General features: G+C 45.3%; 1 protein-coding gene across 5 annotated transcripts in view; it reads left to right on the top strand.

Moving 5' to 3' along the window:
* Positions 1-25,630, top strand: part of WDR59 (WD repeat domain 59) — a 137,245-nt gene extending 111,615 nt beyond the window's left edge. For 3 of the 5 annotated variants that reach the window (XM_010350624.3, XM_074406354.1, XM_074406361.1), the window contains one exon: positions 8,358-14,185. In XM_010350624.3, the coding sequence (XP_010348926.1) occupies positions 8,358-8,593 (236 nt within the window). In that variant the 3' untranslated portion in view covers positions 8,594-14,185. Of the gene's footprint in view, positions 1-8,357; positions 14,187-25,364 lie in introns of those variants that run through there. The other 2 variants (XM_074406368.1, XM_010350625.3) reach the window with 2 other exon arrangements.
* Positions 25,631-26,043: the final 413 nt, after the last annotated feature.

The following is a 26,043-nucleotide window of genomic DNA, read 5'->3' as shown; positions in this document are numbered from 1 at the left end:
CATGTTGTCCAGGCTGATCTCAAACTCCTGGCCTCAAGTGATCTTCCTGCCTTGGCTTCCCAGAGTGCTGGGATTATAGATGTGAGACATCATGCCTGGTAGTTTCAAGAAACATACTAGAGTAATATGTAGGTTTAGGTAGTGAATATCAAGGATTATTTTAATATGGATTATGTTGGTATATGTACCTGAAGAAATATAAAGGCCCAAAATGCTATTTGGGCAATATATTTTTTCATTATCAGAGCATCTAAATGCATGAAAGTATCTCAGGAAAAGATTAATGATGGTCTGGAGAATTTGTCTTTTAAAAATTAGTTTTCAGGAAAACGTATGAATCACGGAGATATCGAGCTGATGTATCAACCCATCAATCAGCTAAACCCTTATTGACATCTGCTATTAGAAAGTGTCATGGTGGATTCTGTGGGATGTACAAAGAAATATAAAGTGTGGTGGGGGGGCGGTCAAGATATCTGTAATATAGTCAGAGTCTGAAACATAAAACTTGGGAAGACTTAATGATAGTCAAGGATAAATAATGTATCCCAATTCCAATAAAACCAATGTCACAAGATTTATAAAGCAAGCAGGATTGTGAAAGATGGACTCACAGACAAAAACAGTAAAAGAAGTATATCCTTTCCTTTTGAGACCGAGCTTTGCTCTTGTTGCCCAGGCTGGAGTGCAATGGCGTTGTCTTGGCACCTCTGCCTCCTGGATTCAAGCGGTTCTCCTGCCTCAGCCTCCCAAGTAGCCGGGATTACAGGCATGCACCACCACACCTGGCTAATTTTGTATTTTTAGTAGAGATGGGCTTTTTCCATGTTGGTCAAGCTGGTCTTGAACTTTTGACCTCAGGTGATCTGCCCTCCTCGACCTCCCAAAGTGCTGGGATTACAGGTGTGAACCACCACGCCTGGGACCTCCTTTTTTTTTTTTTTTTTTTTTTTTGAGATGGAGTCTTGCTCTGTCACCCAAGCTGGAGTACAATGGCACAGTCTCAGGTCACTGCAGCCTCTGCCTTCCAGGTTCAAGTGATTCTCCTGCCTCAGCCTCCTGAGTAGCTGGGATTACAGGCATGAGCCACCACACCTGCCTAATTTTTGTATTTTTAGTAGAGATGGGGTTTCACCATGTTGACCTGGCTGGTCTTGAACTCCTGACCTCGTGATCCACCCACCTGGACCTCCCAAAGTGCTGGGATTACAAGTGTGACTCCCTGCGCCCTGCCAAGAAGTTATTTTCTTTGGCAAAATTTTACAAAGTAGTCTTGACTTTGGAGGAACCGGGCTGCTTCAATACAGGACATAGCAGGTATTGAAGGAAAAGTTCAGGCTGGGTGTGGCTGCACACACCTGTAATCCCAACACTTTGGGAGACTGAGGCAGGCAGATTGCTGGAGTCTAGGAATTTGAGACAAGCCTGGGCAACATGGTGAAACTATGTCTCTTAAAAATTTTTAAAAAGAAAAATACCCCAAGGCTGCCAAGGGTACATGTCTTCTCTTTGCGGTGGAAAGGCAGCAGTTTCCTCTGTGCCAATCCTGTCTGCAAGGGTCATCCCATATCCAGACTTCAGCGCAGCATATTTGAGGGATAATGTTAGTTTCATTGGGATTAAATATTTACAGACAGGGCTCATGGTTTCATTCATTTTGTGGGGATTCTGCTAGATAGAGTACTCCTTTAGAGAAAGTCTCAGGATGTGAGATGATTTTTGTTTGTTTTTGTTTCTGATTGTGGCATGCGATGAGTTTGATCTTGCTGGTGGCATGGTGGCAGAGCAAAGTACTTGTTTTCCCAGCCTCCCCATGGGGAGAACTCCCTCCCTGGAGGTACGGATCTGCTCACTTAAAGTTTGTTCAGCAGTTTTCTGGTTCAGTATATTAATTTAACGTCTTATTTGGCCAGTTTTATTTACTTTTGTGTAATAGGTAATGTTGATTAATACACAAAACTTGTTGTATGGTTAACATACTAGAGCCATATGACCCTCCAGCTTTGGAGTTCGATTCCTCCTGGAAGTTTTGAAAAGCCTTGGGATCATACTTTGATTGTTCTGTGTACTGGGAGCATTTTTATGGTCTTTATTGGTTTGTCTATTAGGACCCAAGAATGATTCATTTCACCTCTGTCAAGTTTCACCTGCAAGACCTATCCTGCAGGGCTGTGCCTCTTACCTGTGATCCCCAGGGTTGTCTGTTTCTGGCCTGTCAGGAAATGACATCTGTACTTTGTGCAAGGTTGGAATTCCCTAAGCCAAAGAAGCTTCCTGGCAGGCCTTGTAGGCTTCATGTTCACATATGAAGCCATCTTTTAATAATGGCTTATCATACCTAATTTAAATGAGATTTGAATCTAAATGTGACATTTTGGGCATGACCTTGGCTGGGTAAATCTGATCTATCCATGTATATCCTGATAAGGAGGAGGGCAGCTTCTTTTGTTTTTTAAATTTTTGTAAAATAGAGACAGAGTCTCACTATATTGTCCATTCTGGTCTCAAACTTTTGGCTTCAAGTGACCCTTCCACCTTGGCCTCCCAAAGTACTGGCATTAGAAGCATGAGCCGCCATACCCAGCCCCAGCCCCAGCAGATTCTCCCTGAACCTGTATAAATACATTGTCATGAAAAGAAAAGGCACTTTGTATGGCATTCACCCATTTTTCTGAGCACTTTTGCCGATGAGGTTAATCAGCATGTGATATTTCCTATGGAATTACTGTTCTTAAGTTTCCCTGATGATTCGGTATCTTATAGTCTATATTAAGATTTTTTGGGATTTTGTTTCCTCCTGAAAGTCATTGGAACGAGATACCATTTCAAGAGTGTTTCGTTTCAATGTCTATAACATGTTAAACTGAGGGGTAGAGGTGGGGCAAGAAAGAAGAAAACGTTTTCTCCTTTCTGGTAGAAAATAGATCATTAGGCAGAATTAAAATTTTCCATCAGTTGTATTCAGCCCCTGCTAAGTAATTATTACTCTAATTTTCTTGGATTCTCTACCCATCTACTTTCACTAAAGTCATCTGCTTCTGAACCAAAAAGTCCTAGAAATCTCGATCCATTCCATAGTCTGACAGGTGTCTCCTGGTGGTAATGGTGTCCGCTTATTTGTTTGACTTGATTGTTTTTTGAGACAGGGTCTCACTGTGTCACCCATGCTACAGTGCAGTGGCATAATCACAGTTCACTACAGCCTCAACCTGCTGAGCTCAAGCAATCCTACCTCAGTCTCCTAAGTAGCTGAGACCACAGGCATACATCATCATGCCCGGCTAATTTTTTTTTAATATTTTTGTAGAGATGGGGTCTTGCCACGTTGCCCAGGCTGGTCCCAAACGTCTGGGATCAAGCGATTCCCCCACCTCAGCCTCCCAGACACCGGGATTACAGGCGTGAGAAACTGCTCCTGGCTGGTGTCAGCTTATCTGGAAAGCTGGTATTGAGGAATCTCTTCAGTAATCACAATAGTGAAGCGTACCTTTAATAGTGTCTAAAGAGGCTTTATTTTGACATGTCTACTATAAGTTTCTGTTTCTGACCTATAGTTTATAGCAGGTGACTTTAGGCCAGTGTGAGGCAAAAACAGAAACTGGCCATTGGAATAAAGCTAAATGGCTCTGACTGGTTTATGATAATAATATTATATGGAGCAGAAGCAACACATAACCATTTCCTAAGGATTCAGTTAGTGATACCCCAACACTAAAATATTTGGGCACTGAGAATATTGACAGCTCTCCAGGCTCTTTTAATTCATCCCGTAAAATGTTTGTTAAGATTATTGTCAAATGAGAGGAGTACTACATTTAATTTAATTTATTTATTTAATTAATTTATTTAAAGACAAGGTTTTGCTCTGTCACCCAGGCTAGAGTGCAGTGGTGTGATCTTGGCTCACTGTAACCTCCGCCTCCCGGGTTCAAGCAGTTCTCCTGCCTCAGCCGTTCAGGGATTATAGGTGTGTGCCAACACACTTGGCTAGTTTTTGTGTTTTTAGTAGAGACGGTTTTGCCACGTTGGTCAGGCTGGTCTCGAACACCTGGCCTCAGGTGATCCACCCACCTTGGCCTCCCAAAGTGCTAGGATTACAGGTGAGAGCCACAGCACCTGGCTGAATACTGTATTTTCATTTTAAACATAAAACAAGTTTAAAAAATATATTTGTCAAAAGATATGCCAGTCTTTGTAATAGATGTGAGTATCCATCTATTGATCTTGAAAGAAGTTGCTAAAAAATTCCTATTAATAATTTTGTATACAATTCCCTAGGGAGATTGAACTTCCCTATTTGATTTATCATATTGTGGATTTAATAAATACAAGCGCTCTAATCATAATGCTAAGCTAATTAAAAGCATAGAGAATACCGGACATTCCCAGTCATGTCTGGCTTCCCTCCTTCCTGTAGTGAGGTAACAAGTCTAGTGTTGGCCACTTGTTATCTGGGGAGTTCCACAGGTAGCTGAGATGTATAGAACAGTGAGAGCTTTATTCTTTCAAATTTGGGAAAAGGCAGTTTGAGAAAGAGTTGTCAGAGGTGATTTGATATAAGCATAAGTTATTAGGTGTATAAAGACAAGACATGGTAATATACTTGGTTTAGAATGACGATATTTAAAATAAACACAGCAGCAAATAATTAAGAACCCGAGACTTTTCAGAAGTAGACTTTTGTTTAATGGGATTCAAAAGCATCACAAAAAGCACCAAAAATTAACCAGCTCTCAAGTGATATTTTGGTGCAGTAAGGAACCTCTCTTATCCAGGTACAGAATTACATTTGACATATTCTTTATCACAAAGCAGTTTTCTTTGGAATTATTAATTTTTTCCTCTTACAGTGTATATGTTGTTTTACTTTGTTTGAAAATGTTAAGATACCTTTGTGTGTGTGTGAGTGAGTGTGTGTGTGTGTGTGTGTGTGTGTATTGAGATATACACAAAACCAGCACATTTAAATCTTTTCACTTTAAAAGAGACTAAACTTTATCAGCACATTCAGGAAGACAATACCCATACAACATTGATTGATCATCTTAATAAAACTGGAACATTTCTCTTGATGAACTAACAGAACACATCAATTATCTTGAACACAGATTCATACTTGCAAATGGTATCGCTTTGCAATTTGTATCTAGTATAGCCCCAGCCTCACAGAGTCATTATTCTTCCTTCAGAGACCCAGAGAAAACCTGAAACCATTAGTGACCAGCACTACGAGTGGATTGTCAGGGAAATTCCAAAGGCAGTCAGATGTGAGACACCCTGCCAGCTCTGTTTTTGGGAACACATCCCTTGTCTCTTCATGCCCCCTAAAGTGGTGAGAGGAAGCAGTACCAGCAAGGCCCCCGGGTGTCTGTAGGTCCTTCTCAGCCTGTTAATCCTCTGAGCCATTCCACTATGTATACCGGGAAGAGGCATGGGAGAGTATCTTGGTGTTTTTGTGTTTTCTGGCTTTGTGAATTTCATCTTCTTAGAAATTGTCCAGATCCCCCAAAGATTATTCACTATTTAACGAAATGAAATATGAGTTCAGGGTCTTCAAGTTAATAAGGAGCTTGGAAACTATATTCGATCTGATTCACTATGGCGAAACAATTACTAATGGTATTATGAAATGATATTTTGATAATTTTAGTCAGATAGATATGGAGAATAATGAAGTGTACAGTTATATCAAATACCAAAGAACAAACCCTTTTAGACATTATAGTTAAATTTATCTGAGCACACAATATTTACCTTGTCATAATGTTAAATGTTGGCCACGAAAACCAGTAACGAAAATTTGAGAGTTTTCAACTAATTAGGCTTTTCATGAGAACATAACCAAAGTTTGTACATAATATAAAAAATTATGCTTAGAGGGAGAAGACATAGCTATTTTTTTTTTTCTTTTTTTTGAGATGGAGTTTCGCTCTTGTTACCCAGGCTGGAGTGCAATGGCGCGATCTTGGCTCACCGCAACCTCCGCCTCCTGGGTTCAGGCAATTCTCCTGCCTCAGCCTCCTGAGTAGCTGAGATTACAGGCACGCGCCACCACACCCAGCTAATTTTTTGTATTTTTAGTAGAGACGGGGTTTCACCATGTTGACCAGGATGGTCTCGATCTCTCAACCTCGTGATCCACCCGCCTCGGCCTCCCAAAGTGCTGGGATTACAGGCTTGAGCCACCGCGCCCGGCCGACATAGCTATTTTTTAAATCGAAGTTATCAAACCTGTCTGATTTGCCTCAGGATTTGCCTTAATTGGGGCTATCATATAATATGCCCTTAGTTACCACAGGAGAGTTTTTATTGATGTATTTTTCTGATCACCAATTGTCATTCAACAGAGCAGCCAGTTCTGCTGGAAGAAGGGACCCCTCCTTTGTTTTAAGAGGGAGGTTGTGCGATGCATGGTGTAAAGATGAAGGGAAGTAAGAGAAGAGGCCAGCAGGTGCGGGAGAGAGGGAGAACAGGTGTGAGGGAAGAGTTTGCAGAACATGGCAGAGGCCTGAAGTCACCATCTCAGGGTCAGAAGGGAAAACACAGGGTCTGCACAGGGCTGGGTGTTGTGTCCATCGGTGATCGCGTGCATGAAGTGAGATGCATTTCTTGACTGTGGTCGTTTCTCCAGGGTCACTCAGCCTCTTGTGGGCAGGCATGGAGTGGGCAGGTGACAGAGTTCATCCAGAATAGAGGTTTTGCCAGGTGGTACAGGAGGTGGGCAAAGGAATTGAAGGCATTTGCAAAATAAGTGATTATAAAGTGAGTTCATGTAATTCAGGTTGGCCAAAGAGCACAGCAGCTAGAAAGGGGCAGAGGGACCAAAGTGGGGGTAGTGGCAGTGAGTTAGGGATGAGGGCAAAGACCAGAATGGCCGGGTGGGCACAGGGTTAGTGGTGTGGACCTGGGAGACTCATGGATCGTGCTAAGAACTGGGGTAGTCCAGGTGTGGTGGCTCACACCTGTAATCCCGGCACTTTGGGAGGCCGAGAGGGTGGGCGGATCACAGGTCAGGAGATGGAGACCATCCTGTCCAACATGGTGAAACCCCATCTCTACTAAAACTAGAAAAATTAGCTGGGTAAGGTGGCGTGTGCCTGTAGTCCCAGCTACTCAGGAGGCTGAGGCATGAGAATCACTTGAACCCAGGAGGCGGAGGTTGCAGTGAGCAGAGATCGTGGTACTGCACTCCAGTGTGGCAACATAGTGAGACTCTGTCTCAAAAAAAAAAGAGAAAGAACTCGGGTACAGAGAAAATTGAGAGCCAAGAGCAAGTCTTCAGTGAATGGGGGCATGTTTCCAGAATGTCCACAGGTGACAGAGAGAAAAAGGGGAAAGGCTCGTGAAGCTGGATGACGTGGGCCTCCAGCAGAAGGGTCATGGTTGGAAGCAGCGATGGGGCCCAGTCCCCACCCGCCTGCCCCTGCAGTCAGAGGACTTAAGGAAGAAATGGCCTTTCGTCCAGAGGCCAGCAGAGGCAGCAGGGATTTAGTTAGAATCAGGTGATGAGGGGACTCTTGCCAGCAGAGTAGATAGAGCAAGTTTTACTCTGGGTAGCCCAGTGGGACCAGTCCTCGCCCAGTGGTGGAGCAGCACCATGGTGTCCTGATTTGGGCCAGTGGTGAGTGGGCAGTACTAAGCATTGGCTTGGTAAAACCAGTCTGCCCTCCGCTGAAGCATTAGTACTGAGTCATTCAGTTCTTTCAGCTGATGCCTGTTCAACACCTCCTGTGTGCCAGGCCCCTAGCAGCCTTCGGGATGGGAAGAGGCATCAGACGCAGCTGCCCTCTGCTGTGGGGCACTGGGTTTCCGTGAGGGGCCCCTGAGAAAATACAGTACTCAGCCAGGTGCAGTGGCTCCGAAGGAGTTCTGCTGTTTAAAAACAAAACAAAACAAAACAGAATGTGGCCTGGGTAAGGTGGCTCACGTCTGTTATTCCAGCACTTTGGGAGGCCGAGGCCAGTGGATCACCTGAGGTCAGGAGTTTGAGACCATCCTGGCCAACATGGTGAAACCCCATCTCTACTAAAAATACAAAAATTAGCCGGGTCTGGTGGCACGTGCTTGTAATTCCAGCTACTTGGGAGGCTGAGGCAGGAAAATCACTTGAACCCAGGTGGTGAAGGTTGCAGCGAGCCGAGGTTGCACCATTGTAGGCCACCCTGGGCGACAAGAGTGAAACTCTGTCTCAAAAAGAAAAAACAAACAAAAAAATAAGAAAATGAAAACCACTGGTCTAAGATAATCTGCTAGAGTCTTAAGAGGAAGACGTCATTCTTCCTTGCAAGGCCCACTTTCCTTTTTCGGAACTAAACCCATGCTGCCTCTTGTTTTTGCCCGTCCCTGCCCATTTCCAGAGTTTGGCGTGTACTGCAGCCACTGCCGGAGCGAGGTCCGTGGCACGCAGTGTGCCATCTGCAAAGGCTTCACGTTCCAGTGTGCCATCTGCCACGTGGCTGTGCGCGGATCGTCCAATTTCTGCCTGACCTGCGGACACGGTGGCCACACCAGCCACATGATGGAGTGGTTTCGAACCCAGGAGGTGTGTCCCACTGGGTGTGGGTGCCACTGCCTGCTTGAAAGCACATTCTGACCCTACAGACCATGGGTGTTGTCTGAAATCCCAGAGGACCCATAAATGCCGGTGACAAGCTGCTGCCAGGGGCAAGGCTCCAGAACCAGGGTTCATCCCCAGTGAGACGGGAGCATGGTTCCCCAGGATGTGGAGCATCAGCTCCTGGCAGGCCTCTGCCTTCTCTTCTGTTTGCTGCCTGGCGTGGATGTCAGTGTGGGAAGATGAGGGCAGACGTGGGCAGAAGTGCAGAGCTGTGCTTTGTGTGTCGTCTCTGTCGGCTCAGCTACCAAGATGGAAGTTTTCATGGAGAAAAGCCCCGGTTCCAGGGCTGATGTTCCCCTTCAAGGTGTTAGCCTTAAAACACCAAGCGGCATTCTCCTGATGCCAATGTGGAGACCAGAGTCAGATGGAAAAATGGTCCCCTGAGCCCGAGGACAGTGGGTAGGAATTTAATCAACAAGTGTGCCTAAGGCATCCTGGCTTTAGAACCTGGTACATTTAATGAGTTGATGGACCGTGGCCTTCTAAAATATGATACTTCAATTGTAAATATGCAGTGTACTTAGGGATTCTTAAGATGTATTTTTTTGTATATTATTTCTCCTCCAGCTGCTATTCCTTGGCTAATAAAATTCTAGTAATTATTTGAAAAAAAAAAAAAAAAAAGAATGTTAAACAACATTTTGGTGAATCATTTTTTTACCTACTTCTAATTGAAGGTAGCTATTTTGAATAGGACCAAAGACAGTGCTCTGATTTTTAAAGGAACTGCTCATTTACTTTTGTCATCTGACAGGAGAAAATAGAATTTGACATTTAAGGTTCTTCCCGGCCCCTAGTGTCTTCTTACTTCTTCTAGCAAAAGGAGGACGAGATTGCTGTGCAGCCTGGATAGCAGAGTCTCCCTTGGGCGGGTGCTGTGGCTCATGCCTGTAATCCCAGCACTTTGGGAGGCAAAGGTGGGAGGATCACTTGAGCTCAGGAGTTCGAGACCACCCGGGGCAAAATAAAGAGACCCCATCTCTGTAAAAAGTAAAAAATAGGTCAGGTGTGGTGGCTCATGCCTATAATCCCAGCACTTTGGGAGGCTGAGGTGGGAGGATCACCTGAGGTCAGGAGTTCGAGACCAGCCTGGGCAACATAAGGAGACCCCCCCCACAATCTCTACAAAAAAATTAAAAAATAGGCTGGGCATGGTGGTGGACACCTGTAATCCCAGGTGCTTGGGAGGATGAAGCAGGAGAGTCACTTGAACCTGGGAGGCAGAGGTTACAGTGAGCCGAGATTATACCATTGCACTCCACCTTGGCCAGCAAGAGTGAGACTCCATCTCAAAATAAATAAATAAACAAAAATAAATTTTAAAATAGGCAGGTTCAACCTCCTGGGGGCTCAAGTGATCCTCCCACTTCAGCCTCCTGGGTAGCTGGGACTACAGGTACGCACCACCACATTCAGCTAATTTTTTTGTGGAGGTGGAGTTTCACTACGTTGCCCAGGCTGGGCTCAAGTGATCCACCCTCTAGGGCTTCCCAAAATGCTGGAATTATAGGTGTGGGACATTAATTCTCTATTTGATGAAAAACGTTTATAAATAAAATTTGGGGAAGGACCTTGGAAATTCTCCTTGCCAAAAAGCTTACGGTGCGACAATTATATTAATGGCCTAAAGGAAACTCTTACTACTTAAGTCTTCCTTAATTCCCATTTCCTTCATTTAGGTTATGAAGTAACATGCAAAGTATCTTGCAGCTAGAACTGGGTAAGTTCATGTTAAAACTTATTTGCAGCCGGGCGCGGTGGCTCAAGCCTGTAATCCCAGCACTTTGGGAGGCCGAGGCGGGTGGATCACGAGGTCAAGAGATCCAGACCATCCTGGTCAACATGGTGAAACCCCGTCTCTACTAAAAAAAAAATACAAAAAATTAGCTGGGCATGGTGGTGCATGCCTGTAATCCCAGCTACTCAGGAGGCTGAGGCAGGAGAATTACCTGAACCCAGGAGGCAGAGGTTGCGGTGAGCCGAGATCGTGCCATTACACTCCAACCTGGGTAACAAGAACGAAACTCCGTCAAAAAAAAACAAAAAAAAACAAAACAAAACAACAAAAAAAACTTATTTGCAGACAGATCAAGACTTCAACAGACAAAAAGATATTTTTACTACAATTGTTAATTAAAAAAAAGCTATATCTTTATTAAACATTTATTACTTACTGATAAAAACAAAAACAAAAACAAAACAAAAAAAACAACAGCCAGGTATGGTGGCATATGCCTGTGGTTGCAGCTACTTGCGGGGCCGAGGTGGGAGGATCACTGGAGTCCAGGAGTTCGAGGCTGCAGTGAGCCACGATTGCACCGCTACACTCCAGCTTGGCCAACAGAGTGAGACCCTGTCTCAAAAACCAGTCTTCCTAGCCTGGACTGAGTTCTAGTAAGTTCCCTCACTCTTCCTTTGGGCTCCTTCACAAACTTCCTGTGTTTGTGTTCTGAGTAGTTAGAACACCTTGTCCGCAAATTCTTCAGAATTATTTTCTTTTTTTAAGTTTAATTTTTTAATTTTTTCTTTTTTTTAGAGAGATATAGGGTCTCACTCTTTCGCCCAGACTGAAAAGTGGTGATGAAGTCCTAACTCTGTAGCCTCTATTGCCCGAGCTCAAGTGATCCTCCCACCTCAGCCTCCTGAGTAGCTGCTGCTATCGGTGTGCAACTACCACACCTGGCTAATTTCAGAATGACTTTCAACTTCACATTTTCTATGTGCCAGTGAAAAGAAATTTTCTTTTTTATTTCTATTGAAATATCTATTTCTGTTTGTTAGAATGTTGCAGTTCCAAGTTGATTAACTTAGGGAATAGAACCGGTCCCATATCATGCCACTGCACTCCAGCCTAGCGCCTGGCAACAGAGCAAGACTCTGTCTCCAAAAAAAAAAAAAAAAAGAACCGGTCCCATAATATGAGAGTATTGTGTATTAGTGTGTTTCAAACTACAGGTCAGGACACGAGTGGATTGTGACATTGATCTAGTGTGTAAAGCCAGGATCTAAAAAAATGAAACCGCATAGAAGACAAATGATCAAAATGTACTATACATAGGAAAATGTTGTTTTGTGTAACTTATGAGTGTGTAGCATGCATGTGCACAGGTGGACACTGGATCACAGTGTAAGCTCACTTCTTACTGAAAGTCGTGGTGAAAAGCATTTTCAGAACACTGTTTTGGATGAAGCTTATGCCTCGTCCCCTGTGTTACTGGGCACAAAACTTCATGATGTAAGAAAAGAACTTAGATCCTGTGCAGTGGGAACAGAGGTTGAGTGCTGGGCTCTGGTCCGAGGTAAGGTGCCAACGTCTCAGTACAGTGAGCACCGGGGTCCAGTGGGAGGACCCCCGGAGGAGGCCCTGCCAGGAATTTGTGCACACAAGTTCTTTTGTAATGGTGATCACAGAATAGGTTGACTGATTTACACAGAGGGAAAGGATCTGTTGTGTTCCTCAGTGAAATTACGCCATTTGCAGAGAACAATCTTTTCCTGTTCCCCACCGCTCAGGCTAATAAAAAAATCTGTCCCTATCTGTCCCCATCACGAATGAGATGTTTTTCTAGTTTTAGTTTATTGTTGGAGGAACATTGGCTTTCACAAATGAAAAACCTTAATAATGGGTGTGAAGAAATTTCAAGTTTAAAATATTACATAATGTCTTCCTTCAAGATGGAAATTCCTTTTGAATTTCCAGGTTACCAGAACAAAAGTCTAATATCTTAAAAATGTTCACATTTGGTAACATGTTGGTTGTCTGGATGTAGGCTGTGGCCGATATCCTCTCTGCCACAGAATAGATGATGATTCTCTCTGCCTCAGTCTTTGTTTGTTTGGTTTTAAATGCAATACAAGGCCAAGCGGGGTGGCTCACACCTGTAATCCCAGCAGTTTGGGAGGCCAAGGCAGGTGGATCACCTGAGGTCAGAAGTTCGAGACCAGCCTGGCCAACATGGCGAAACCCTGTCTTTACTAAAAATACAAAAATTTTCCGGGTTTGGTGGTGGGTGCCTGTAATCCCATCTACTCAGAAGGCTGAGGCAGGAGAATTGCTTAAACCTGGAGGCAGAGGTTGCAGTGAGCTGAGATCGTACCACTGCACTCTAGCCTGGGCAACAGAGCAACTTAGTCTCAAAAAACATAAATGAATAAAAGCAATACAAGCTGTGTTTGAAAGTACCTTTGTACTTGGCTAGGAAAACAGGCCCAGCAGTGTTATTTGTACACCAGCAACAAAAGGTTGCTCAAGCAGGCTACTGAAAAGAATGGGGGAAGGGCAAGCTTCAGGGCAAACCAGGTTGACTCTTTGTCCCTGTCCCTAACCCAAGACACAAATGGTATAATGCTTTCCTTGGCAATGTCACATACGTAGAATCAATGTTGCTTTAATAGTTGTTTTTTTTTTTTTCTTTGAGATGAAGTCTCGCTCTCTCTGTAGCCCAGCTGGAGTACAGTAGTGTGATCTTGGCTCACTGCAATCTCTTTCTCCCAGGTTCAAGTGATTCTTCTGCCTCAGTCTCCTGCGTAGCTGGGATTACAGGTGTATTCCACCACGCCCAGCTATTTTTTTGGGTTTGTAGTAGAGACGGGATTTTACCATGTTGGCCAGGCTGGTCTTGAACTCCTGACCTCAAGTGAACTGCCCACCTTGGCCTCCCAAAGTGCTGGGATTACAAATGTGAGACACCATGCCTGGCCAACAATTTTTAAAAATTTAATATAAAAATGCTTTCAGTCTGAAGACGCCAAGTTCACCTGCTGGGAGCTCCTTCCCTTACTCAGGGGTTCCCTGGGTGGCTGGTAGGATTGAGGAGAAAGCCCGCTCCTTTTTAGTGGTTTAGTGCTGCAGGAACTAAGGAGAAGACCTAGGCTGTGGCCATCCTAAAGGGTCTGGGCTCTGTCGCCCAGGCTGGAGTGCAGTGGCACACGCGGTCTCTGTTCACTGCAACCTCCATCTTCCAAGTTCAAGCGATTCCCATGCCTTAGCCTCCTGAGTAGTTGGGATTATAGGCGTGCGCCACCACACCTGGCTAATTTTTTTTGTATTTTTAGGAGAGATACGGTTTCACCATGTTGCCCAGCCTGGTCTCTAACACCTGACCTCAAGGGGTCCACCTGCCTTGGCCTCCCAAAGTGCTGGAATTGCAGGTGTGAGCCACCATGCCTGGTCCCTAAACAGTTTCTTAAAGGGCTGATTTTGCTAATTGCAGCAAAATAGTTCAGCCAACAGGGTGACAAATCACACCCTCTACTTTATGCCTCACCTTTGCATGCCACCCTCCAGGTGGGACCAGCCGCGGGGTGTGAGGCACACTCGGTGGTGGGGTCCGGGCGTGTGGGAAACACACCTGAGTTTCTACATCTTCTTCGAATCTAATGGCCTTGTCCATATCAGAACTAAATCTACCATTCTGTCATATTGGTGAGTTTATGTCACCACAATATCACTAATTTAGTATTTCTTCCTCAAATCTGAGAAGGTGTGGCGCTACTCATCAAGTATTGGACATTAGAATGGACACTTGGGTAAAGATGAACCATACCAAATGTGTTTTCTGACCTGCTGGAGGCGGAGTCTGCTAGGAAACCTAAGTTGTTTTTTTTTTTTTTTTTGAGACGGAGTCTTCCTCTGTCTCCCTGGCGGGAGTGCAGTGGCACAGTCTTGGCTCACTGCAACCTCCGCCTCCCGGGTTCAAGCAATTCTCCTGCCTCAGCTTTCCAAGTAGCTGGGATTACAGGTGTGTGCCACTACGCCCAACTAATTTTGTTATTTTTAGTAGAGACAGGGTTTACTATGTTGGCCAGGATGGTCTCGATCTCTTGACCTCATGATCTGCCTGCCTCGGCCTCCCAAAGTGCTGGCATTACAGGCGTGAGCCACTGCATCCAGCCGAAACCTAAGTGTTTATGTAAGTGATTACACCAAAACGTGCTGTTGGCCTCCAAGGAAAGAAGGAATTCCACCAGGACTGAGATTGCACGGAGGAGGAGGGTTTGGCTGAGTTCATATGAAGGGTGTTTTCAGATAAGGAAGAACAGGAGAACACAGGGAAGGGCTGAGCCAAGGACACACAAGACAACGTGGCACTGGGGCTGCTGTGTGTAGTTTCTTAGTGGAGCACGTGCTGGGGCTGACTGACAGGGCTGGGGAGGAGGATGGGAGCCAGCTCAGGAGCTCAGAGGCCTGTACGCTGCCCCAAGGTGGCTGGGCTTTTCCGTAAACCTGGGTTCTCAGTCTTCCTGTGCTCTAATCTACCGCTAGGTTTCCGCCTCCTTCCTTACACTCACCTCCAGGCCTCTTAAGATCCACCCGTGCTTGCTTGAGCCCCTTTGCCAGTGGTCCCCCGGAGCCCCTCCAGCCCCCTGGCCTGTCTGGGGCAGCACTGGGACGCGGTCCCCATCATCGCCGCGAGCCCCCTGCCTTCATTGCATGGGAGGAGCATCCCCACAGGGCACACCCGTGTCCAGCATGTGTGGGGATCTCCCCGAGTGCAGCAGGCAGTCCTCCAGCAGACACTGACTCATTCAACGCAATCCTCACGCCCTCTACCTGGAGATGGTGTCAGATCCCACAGGCGGAGGGCTCAGCCCCACAAGGCTGCCTCCACTTCAGACGCCAGTCTCAAGTCCCAGGTTGTGACCTGTGCTTCTGACCTACCGGCTATAAATTGGGGGTTCCAATGATACCCGTCTCAGGTTTCACTAGGAGACAGACGTGCAGAATTCGGGGAAATACTTTACTTGCATTTATTTATTTATTTATTTATTTATTTATTTATTTAATTGAAATGGGGTTTCACTATTTGCCCAGGCTGGTCTTGAACTCGTGGGCTCTAGCATTCCTCCTGCCTCAGCCTCCGGAAGTACTGGGATTACAGGCAAGAACCACTTCGCTTGGCTACTCATGTTTTATGAAGGGGCTTACAAAGGATACAGGTGGGCAGTCAGATGAAGAGATACATTGGACAGTCACATGGTTGGTTCCCCTGGCATCCAGCCCCCATCCTGAGGCTGTCCGGGAGCCCACCAAGAGCCCACTCATTAGAAAAAAAGCTGTTTCACCTACAAAATTCCAAGGGATTTAGGAGCTTTGTGTCAGACACTCCAATCACTCAGGAAATCACAAAGGTCGTAGGAGCTCTGGGTTAGGAACCAGATCAAAGACTAAATATCAGAACAAAAGATTCTCCTAGCAGCCCTATTGCTCAGGAAATCCACAGGATTGAGGTGCTCTATGTCAGGAACCAGGGCAGAGACCGGATATACATTTCTTTTTAAATCAGAGGATCACACCCAGAAAAGGAAAGCAGTGTCTCAACTCACACTCGGGTCTATCTGACCCAGACAATTTTAAGAGAAGATTTTTCTATCTTGATTGTTTTTTCTAATTCTAGAAGCACTTTAAATATTGTTACTATCTTGTTCTGTCTGCCTCGTCTCCATGTGATTTCCTTAAGTAGGGCTTACTTTTATTTTCACAAATCAGAAAAACACAGACACAAAGCAAAAAGAGGTGAAAGCCATCTCCTTATGAAGAAGGTCTGGGGAGCCTCAAGCACTGCTTCCCAGGGAGATGAAGCAGCCAGAGTTAAGAAAACGCCTGGGAGGCTGGGCATGGCGGCTCACGCCTATAATCCCAGCACGTTGGGAGGCCGAGGTGGGCAGATCACTTTAGCTGAGGAGTTCCACGCCAGTCTATTTTAAATATAGAGACCCCATCTCTATATTTAAAAAAAATACATTCAAAAAAGGAAAAAGGCATAGGAGCTTATGTGTGAGGGCAAGTCTTTCTACCCACAGGAAGACAAGACAAAGGAAACAGAAGAACAAGAAACAGGAAACAAACAGAAAACAAAGACTAGAACGCAGATTTGTAATAGCCCCAAACAGAAACTCTCTTAGATGACCTTCGACAGGTGAATGGTTAAACTCTAGCGCCTCTGTCCTGTGGAATGCTTTTCAGCCCAGAAATGAAGCCGAGTTATGGTCTGGGGCAGGTCTTGGCACGTCATTGCCTCAGGCTAAGGAAATCAAGGACGTGGACTCCACGTGAGGTTAAGAGCTGAGTTCAATAGGCAAAAGAAAGAGGAGAGAGAATAGCGCTCTCTCCTGCAAGAGAGAGGGGCACCCGAATGGGAATTCTGGCCTGAGGCAGAGTGCACCAGATTTTATAGACAGCATTGAGGAGGCAGTGTCTGATTTTTATAGGGTCCGAAGATTGGGTGGATCAGGTGTGAGGTTTAGCACACCAGGAAGCTGGTTTCCCCGCCCTAATCTTGTTATGCAGATGGGGTCTTTGCGCGTCTGGCGCCATGTTGGCTTTTCCTTACTGTACGTGTGGTTTGGCAAAGAGAAGGGAAGATGGAGCCACCATGTTGAACATGCCTAGTCCCAGGTAACCTTTCGCTATTGGCACAGCTGCCGGCATTCACCTGTGCCAGCTTCCAGCTTATCTATGTCTGCAGCTTGATTTTACAGGCTGCTCTTTGTTAGAAAAGAAAATGATTTGGGGGCTGCTTTTTGTTGAAAGGAAAACCTTACCGAGGTCTTCACTACCCTCACTATCTGCGTAAGTAATTTCTTCTTAACTCCTGTATCATCAGATACACATAGCAATTTAGATGACTGTCAAGCGAATTAGGCTGAGGGAAAAAAAACAAACCAACCCCAAAAGGTTACCTTCCTCATGAATTTTTTTTTGAGACGGAGTTTCATTTTTGTTGCCCAGGCTGGAGCTCAATGGCACAATCTTGGTTCACCGCAACCTCCACCTCCCAGGTTCACGTGATTCTCCTGCCTCAGTCTCCCTAGTAGCTGGGGTTACAGGCATGCACCACCATGCCTGGCTAATTTTGTATTTTTAGTAGAGACCGGGTTTCTCCATGTTGGCCAAGCTGGTCTTGAACTCCTGACCTTGTGATCCACTTGCCTCGGCCTCCCAAAGTGCTGGGATGACAGGCGTGAGCCATCGTGCCTGGCCATCTTTTTAGGTTTTTGCATTTCTATTGATGTCTCCATTCCTACCTGCCAACCAATCCTGTGACCCGACTCATCGTGCACAAGGACCATGTTCCACACCCCTAGGATTGCACCCCCAACCAATCAGCAGCACCCTGGCTTGCCAAACTATCCTTGAAAGACTTTATGCTCTGAGCTTTTGGAGAGACTGATTTGAGTAATAAAACTCCAGTCTCCTTTTCAGCCAGCTCTGTACCAATTAAATTCTTTCTCTATTGCAGTTCCCCTGTCTTGATAAATGGGCTCTGTCTGGGCAGCAGGTACAATGAACCCGTTGGGTGGGTGGTCAGCTGTGGGGAGGGGCAGGAGGTCCGTAGATGTGGCTATAAAAGGGCGACGCAAAGGACCCTTGTGGGGATGGGACCTTTTCATATCTTGACCGTGGTGGTGAATGCATACCTACACATGTGATAAACTGCACAGAACTAAATACACACCCACAATGGAGTAAGGGTGAGGGAAAATCTGAGGAAGATGGGTGGATTGTCTGAATGTCAGTATCCCAATTGTGATATTGTACTGTAGTCTTGCAAGATGTTACCATTTGGGGAAACTGGGCAAAGCATACACAGGGTGTCTGTATTATTTCTTTTTTGAGATGGAGTTTCGCTTTTGTTGCCCAGGCTGCAGTGCAATGGCATGATCTTGGCTCACTGCAACCTCCACCTCCCTGGTTCAAGTGATTCTGCTGCCTCAGCCTCCTGAGTAGCTGGGGTTACAGACATATGCCACCACACCTGGCTAATTTTGTATTTTTAGCAGAGATGGGGTTTCTCCATGTTGGTCAGGCTGGTCTTGAACTCCCAACCTCAGGTCATTCACCCACCTTGGCCTCCTAAAGTGTTGGGATTACAGGCGTGAGCCACCGTGCCCGGCTGTCTATGTTATTTCTGAAAACTGTATGTGAATCTACAATTCTCTCAAAATAAAAAGTGTAATTATTTTTGAAAAGCTGGAGAATGTGATTCACCACACTTGGGTTTGATAAACAACTATTAACTTTGAATATCAACTCAGCTGTGCTAGACTCTCTCTGGACCTAACTGAAGACTCACCCAGCCTGGGGTGCAGTGGTGCAGTCAGCAATTAGAGCTTACTGCAGCCTCTGCCTCTGGGTTCAAGCCATTCTCCTGCCTCAGCCTCCTGAGTAGCTGGGATTACAGGCACCTGCCACCACGCTTGGCTAATATTTGTATTTTTAGTAGAGATGGGGTTTCGCCATGTTGACCAGGCTGATCTCAAACTCCCAACCTCAAGTGATCTGTCTCCCAACCTTAAGTGATTGGCTTCCCAATAGGCTGGGATTACAGGTGTGAGCCACTGGGCCCAGCCAGTGGGGCTTGTTTTAACTAATTGCACAGGGGCTTATGGACTCATTGTGTCCTACCTAGGGCGGGATTTGATCCTTCATTAGCACGCTCACCCCCTGACACACACCAGCTCCCCAGCTGCTCTTTCTTCCGGCAGAGTCATGTGTGGTGTGTGCTCCCTTGCCTGACAAGCCAAGAAATTATGAGCTTGTTGTGTGGGTCATGGTAAAGATTTTTGTCTTTCCTTTGAGTAAAGAGAGTAACAGTACTGAGGGAAAGTTTTTTTGATAAGGAGTAGCAATGGAGAGAAGGGGGAAGAGTCAGTCGATATTTAGGTGGTAGCCTCAGTGGCACTGAGTTCAGCCCTTGTTTGCCACTACTAGAAGGGATGTCTGATGTGAAATAATAAGCATATCTAGTGTCTTAGTCCGTCTTCACATTGTAAAGAACTGCCTGAGACTGGGTGATTTATCAATTGACTCATAGTTCGGCATGGCTGGAAGTTCGCGGGAAACTTAGAATCATGGTGGAAGGAGAAGCAGGCATTTTTTTTTTTTTTTTTTTTTTTTTTGAGACGGAGCACTCTTGTTACCCAGGCTGGAGTGCAATGGCGCGATCTCGGCTCACCGCAACCTCCGCCTGCTGGGTTCAGGCAATTCTCCTGCCTCAGCCTCCTGAGTAGCTGGGATTACAGGCATGTGCCACCATGCCCAGCTAATGTTTTTTGTATTTTTAGTAGAGACGGGGTTTCACCATGTTGACCAGGATGGTCTCCATCTCTTGACCTTGTGATCCACCTACCTCAGCCTCCCAAAGTGCTGTGATTACAGGCTTGAGCCACCGCGCCCGGCCTAGAAGCAGGCATCTTACATGGTGGCAGGTGAGTATGTGTAAGAGGAACTGTTAAACACTTATAAAACCAAGAGATCTCATGAGAACTTGCTGTCACGAGAAACTGCCCCCATGATCCATCCACCTCCTGCCAGTTTCCACCCTCAACACGTGGGGATTGTGGGGATTATGATTGAAGATGAGATTTGGGTGGGGACACAGAGCCAAACCATATCAACTAGTTTGTGTTCTGTGTTGAGTTCTCTTTCTATATGTCCCTTATAGTAGTGGGAATTATTTTCCAGTTATACTTGTGGTTGAAAAGCAATACAAACTTTGAGGAATAGAGGGCAACCATCATGTTTGCCGTCACTTTGGAAATACACAACTAATCTCAGGAGACTAGTTTATTTCCTCCCAAACCAGATATCAGAAAATCCCACGGCTGCCACCAGGGAGAATGCCAGTTCACGTATGGGAAGGCCCATGGATAAGCTGTCTTCACAGTGGGCTAACTGGAAAATGTGAGGAAACCACAGACACAGCCAGGTATGGTGTCTCACACCTGTAATCCCAGCACTTTGGGAGGCTGAGGCAGGCAGATCACCTGAGGTCAGAAGTTTGAGACCAGCCTGGCCAACATGTTGAAACCCTGTCTCTACTAAAAATACAAAACATTAAGCCGAGCATGGTGGTGTATGCCTGTAATCCCGACTACTCAGGAGGCTGAGTGAGGCAGGAGAATCACTTGAACCAGGAAGGTGGAGGTTCCGGTGAGCCAAGATCGAGCCGCTGCACTCCAGCCTGGGCGACAGAGAAGGACTCCATCTCAAAAAAAAAAAAAAAAAAAGAAAGAAAGACAAAAAAGAAAAGAAAACCACAGACACGAGGACCCAGCTCTTCTTCTGTCATAAATATTTTTCTCTTACAGCAACATAAATCACAACATGATCTCTAATTACTGCCTTTATTTTGCTACGTGAAAGATACAATATAAAGGATGAGAAAACAATGAAATAGAGTTGCCATTCAGGAGAGCATTTTCTCTCTCCTTTGGGTACTTCTGGATTGAAAATTCTTTCAGCATTAACTGGCTTATATCCTCTGTTTATACCTGTTGTTTGTGCAGTATAAATAGAGGATACACTCGTTCTTGTTTTTCCCACAGAAGGCTTTGAAAGAGTTGGAAGTCCCATAAGAGATGGCTGCAAGAGCTCTGAGTGTAATTTTTAGAGCTGAGGGTGTAATTTTTAGAACATTGGTCTCTTCCCGAACATTTACGACTTTAAAGCTGAGAAATTATTAACACTAGGTGGCAGCAGAGACCTAGTGCAGGTGAGCCGTCAGCCTTCTGAAATGCAGATGAGGATAAGGGTTAATTCATTCTAGTCTACACTCGTTTCTCTAGTTGTGAAATGAAAGATCAGCTCACTTGTAATTCATTCTGGATTTATCAATAAAATTATTGAACAAACACAACAGAAAAGCTGTTTCAAATCCTGCCTTACCTTCATGGGCATGAATGTGGCTTACACATTATTGCTAAAATCAGAGCTCTAAACATTAACTTGAAATTACATTTAAAAATGAGAAACATAGGCCGGGCGCGGTGGCTCAAGCCTGTAATCCCAGCACTTTGGGAGGCCGAGGCGGGTGGATCACAAGGTCAAGAGATCGAGACCATCCTGGTCAACGTGGTGAAACCCCGTCTCTACTAAAAATACAAAAAACTAGCTGGGCATGGTGGCGCATGCCTGTAATCCCAGCTACTCAGGAGGCTGGGGCAGGAGAATTGCCTGAACCCAGGAGGCGGAGGTTGCGGTAAGCGGAGATCGCGCCATTGCACTCCAGCCTGGGTAACAAAAGTGAAACTCCATCTCAAAAAAAAAAAAAAAAAAAAAAAAAAAAAAAAAAAAAGAGAAACATAGTTATAATGCACTTATAAGTAAGGAAGATGGTTGTGGTCACATCAGATCCAGGTGTTTGGTCAATAAGGTGGCAGGGGGACAAAAGCGAGACTGAAATAAGGAAAACGAGCTGAAACCAGGTACATGTCTGTGTATTTCGCCATTGACCTTCACACCAGCCCTATCCGGGACACAGCTCATCTGACAGTTCTGTGAGAATAAAGCTCAGAGACGTTTGCCCCAGTTCACAGGAAGAACAGCAAAGCCAGGACTGGAACCCAGCTCTCCTCTAGGTGAGCCTGACTTATTTTGCTCTATCATGTTGCTTTAATGGCAAGAATGTGTAGCTACCCTGATGGGGATGGTTCACAGAAAACGTAGTCTTCTAAGATGGATCAAAGCCGGAGAGCTGAGATAGATAATTCATGTGCTGGATAATTGCATCAAATCCAGAAGAAAAAAATCTCAACAAATGATGGTTGTAAATCCAGGCTGAAAAGATAAGTTTTATGAAGGGGCCGGGCGTGTTGGCTCACGCATGTAATCCTAGCACTTTGGGAGGCTAAGGCGGGCGAATCACCTGAGGTCAGGAGTTTGAGATCAGCCTGGCCAACATGGTGAAACCTCATCTCTACTAAAAATACAAAAATTAGCTGGGTGTGGTGGCGAATACCTGTAATCCCAGCCTCTTGGGAGGCTGAGGCAGGAGCATTGCTTGAACCCAGGAGGCAGAGGTTGTAGTGAGTTGAGATCGCACCACTGCCCTCCACCCTGGGTGACAGAGTGCGATTCCATCTCAAAAAAAAAAAAAAAGAGAAGTTTTATGAAGAATGGATGCAAAGTCTCTGGTTGGTTGGAAATAATTGTAGAAGTGCAGGATGAGGGTGTTTCTATGAAAAAGACCCAGAAGTTTTGGCAAACTGCTTGGTATGAACCAGCAATGTGCATTTACGGTTTAAAAAAAAAAAAAAAGTCAATGAAATCTCCAAGTTCTCTGAATGGAGAGAGAAAAATAGCCCAATTTATTCTACTTTATTAGCCCACTTGTGAATCATTCTGTTCAATTCTGGGACATTGTTAGAGGGACAGAATTCAAAGGATGGGCAAGATGGTGACGAATTTGAAACTATATACAATGGAGAATCACTGCAAAATTGGAAGATTTTGGCCGCATAAAAGGAAGATATAAACAAGATATGAAAAAACTTTTTTTTTTTTTTAAAGAGACAGGGTCTCATTTTGTTGCCCAGGCTGGAATGCAGTGGTGCAATCACAGCGCACTGTAGCCTTGAACTCCTGGGCTGGAGTGATCCTCCCAAGCAGCTAGGACTACAGGCACGTGCCACTATGCCTGGCTATTTTTAAATTTTTTGTAGAGACAGGTTCTCACTTTGTTACCCAGGCTGCTCTCAAACTCCTGGCCTCAAGTAATCCTCCTACCTTGGCCTCCCAAACTGCCTGGATTGCAGGCATGAGCCATCCAGCCTGGCCTGAAAAGCTGACTTTTAATGGCTAAAACTAAATTAGATTTATTCTGTAGTTTCAGAAATCAAAAGTAGGATTAATGGAATCAAGTTACAAAGATGTAGATTTCAGCTCAGTTGAAGTGTAGCAGAAAAAACAAATCAATGGATAGTCCTGACTTTCACTTATTATGGGTATAACATAACTCACCTGAGAGTATTTCTGTTTGGGGAATTAACCTTAATGAGCGTCTTTGGCTGTGCAAGGTGAGCTGCCTCTGGTTGCAGTTAGAGGAGCAAGATACAAAAAATAAAGTCCAATTCTACTCCTGGTAAGATGGGAAGAATGTTTACTTTCCCTGGGGACCTGTGGAAAGAAGGAAGAGACAGGCTGGGTGCAATGGCTCATGCCTGAAATTCCAGCACTTTGGGAGGCCCAGGCGGGCAGATCACCTGAGGTCAGGAGTTCAAGACCACCCTAGCCAACATGGAGAAATCCCATCTCTACTGAAAATACAAAAAAATTAGCCAGGTGTGGTGGTGCATGCCTGTAATCCCAGCTACTCGGGAGGCTGATGCAAGAGAATTGCTTGAACCTGGGAGGGAGAGATTGTGGTGAGCCAAGATCGTGCTACTGCACTCCAGCCTGAGCAACAAGAGCAAAACCCCATCTCAAAAAAAAAAAAAAAAGAAAAGAAAAAGAAGAAACAAAAGCAGCACAGCGCTGGGGAAAGTCCAAGTCTCTGGAGGGACTCAGAGAGTGAGAAATTTGCCAAGGTGGGGAATGACTAAGTTTCCCATTCAGTTTGCAATTATTTCCTGTTTGGGGCCATAATTATCCTTCACAATAACTAACTCTTCAGAAAAGTCTGCCAGACACAGTGACCTATCAGTGGTGTTTGGTGGGGGGAGTGACAGAAGAGGACTGGAGTCCATGGTGGGTGGAGGGGCCCATGAGAAGGTGAAGAATGTGGACACTGAACTGTGGCCAAGGGTGGCAGGCGAGCGACAGCCTGGACAGACTGCTCAATACGGGGAGTGCTGGAGGAGGCCCCCCACAGTCTGCCTTCTGTATTTCTTAAAGGTGACATCAGTAGGACAGAGGAATCGGGGGTATCTGGATTACACTAGGGGAGACTTAAAATTGTCCAACAATGAGGTAGTGAGCTCCCTGTCACTGAAGGAGTTCTCTTGGGAACATCTGTCAAAGCTGTTGTAGAGGGAATTCTTGCATTGGTTAAGAGGGTGCACCAATGAACCAAAAAGATTCTTATGAAAGCTGGGCGCAGTGGCTCATGCCTGTGATCCTAGCTCTTTGGGAGACTAAGGTGAAAGGATTGCTTGACCCTGGACCTCGAGATCAGCCTTGGTAACATAGGGAGACCCTGTCTCTCTTTTATTTTTTGAGATGGAGTTTCACTCTCATTGCCCAGGCTGGAATGCAATCGTGCAATCTTGGCTCACTGCGATCTCCGCCTCCTGGGTTCAAGCAATTCTCCTGCCTCAGTCTCCCAAGTAGCTGGGATTACAGGCATGTGCCACCATGCCTGGCTAATTTTTTGGGGCAGGCTGGTCTCGAACTCCCAACCTCAGGTCATCCTCCTGCCTTGGCCTCCCAAAGTGCTGGGATTACAGGTATGAGCCACTGCGCCAGGCTGGGAGAGCTTGTCTCTAGGAAAAACAAAAAAACAAAAACAAAAAAAAAACAAAAAAAACCGTGTGTGTGTGTGTGTGTGTGTGTGTGTGTGTGTGTGTGTGTGTGTATATGTATGTATGTACAGCTGGGCATGGAGGTAAACACCTTTCGTCCCAGCTACTCGGGAGGCTAAGGTGGGAGGATCGCATGAGCCCAGGAGGTCAAGACTGCAGGGAGGCATGATCACACCACTGCACTCCAGGCTGGGCAACAGAGTGAGACCCTGTCTCAAAAAAATAAAATAAAAACTTTAAGATCCTTATGAAAGAAGCTGACCACCTTTCCTTTTACCTGCCTGATTATGTCCTATCATTCAAAGGTCGACTTCGGGTTGGCAAAAACTTGATGGTACTCAATAAATTAATATCTAAATCACTGGCTATTTTAAAAATAATACTGATTCTACTTTTCTATCCATCCACTTAAGGAGTATCTGTTCAGTTTCAGGCAATTATGCTGCCCTTTTCAGGGACACACTTTTTAAATATATATATATATTTATATTTTATTGCACTTTAGGTTCTGGGGTACATGTGAAGAACATGCAGGATTGTTGCCTAGGTACGTACATGGCAATGTGGTTTGCTGCCTCCATCCCTGTCACCTATATCTGGCATTACTCCTCATGTTATCCCTCCACAACTCCCCACTCCCCACTGTCCCTCCCTTAGTGCCCCCCACCACCACAGACCCCAGTGTGTGATGCTTCCCTCCCTGTGCTCATGTGTTCTCATTGTTCAACACCCGCCTATGAGTGAGAACATGTGGCGTTTGGTTTTCTGTTCTTATGCCAGTTTGCTGAGAATGATGGTTTCCATGTTCATCCACGTCCCTGCAAAGGACACAAACTCATCGTTTTTTTTTTGGCTGCATAGTATTCCATGGTGTATATGTGCCACATTTTCTTCATCCAGTCTATCCTTGATGTACATTTGGGTTGGTTCCAAGTCTTTGCTTTTGTAAACAGTGCTGCAGTGAACATATGTGTGCATGTGTCTTTATAATGGAATGTATAATCCTTTGGATACATACCCAGTAATGGCATTGCTGGGTCAAATGGAATTTCTATTTCTAGGTCCTTGAGGAATTGTCACACTGTCTTCCACAATGGTTGAACTAATTTACACTCCCACCAACAGTTAAAAGTGTTCCTATTTCTCCACATCCTCTCCAGCATCTGTTGTCTCCAGATTTTTTA

The sequence above is a fragment of the Saimiri boliviensis genome, chromosome 1 (genome assembly GCF_048565385.1).
Source record: "Saimiri boliviensis isolate mSaiBol1 chromosome 1, mSaiBol1.pri, whole genome shotgun sequence".
NCBI classification, from domain to species: domain Eukaryota; kingdom Metazoa; phylum Chordata; class Mammalia; order Primates; family Cebidae; genus Saimiri; species Saimiri boliviensis.
Note: the sequence above shows the minus strand (reverse complement) of the source record. Positions and strands in the feature narration are given on the sequence as shown.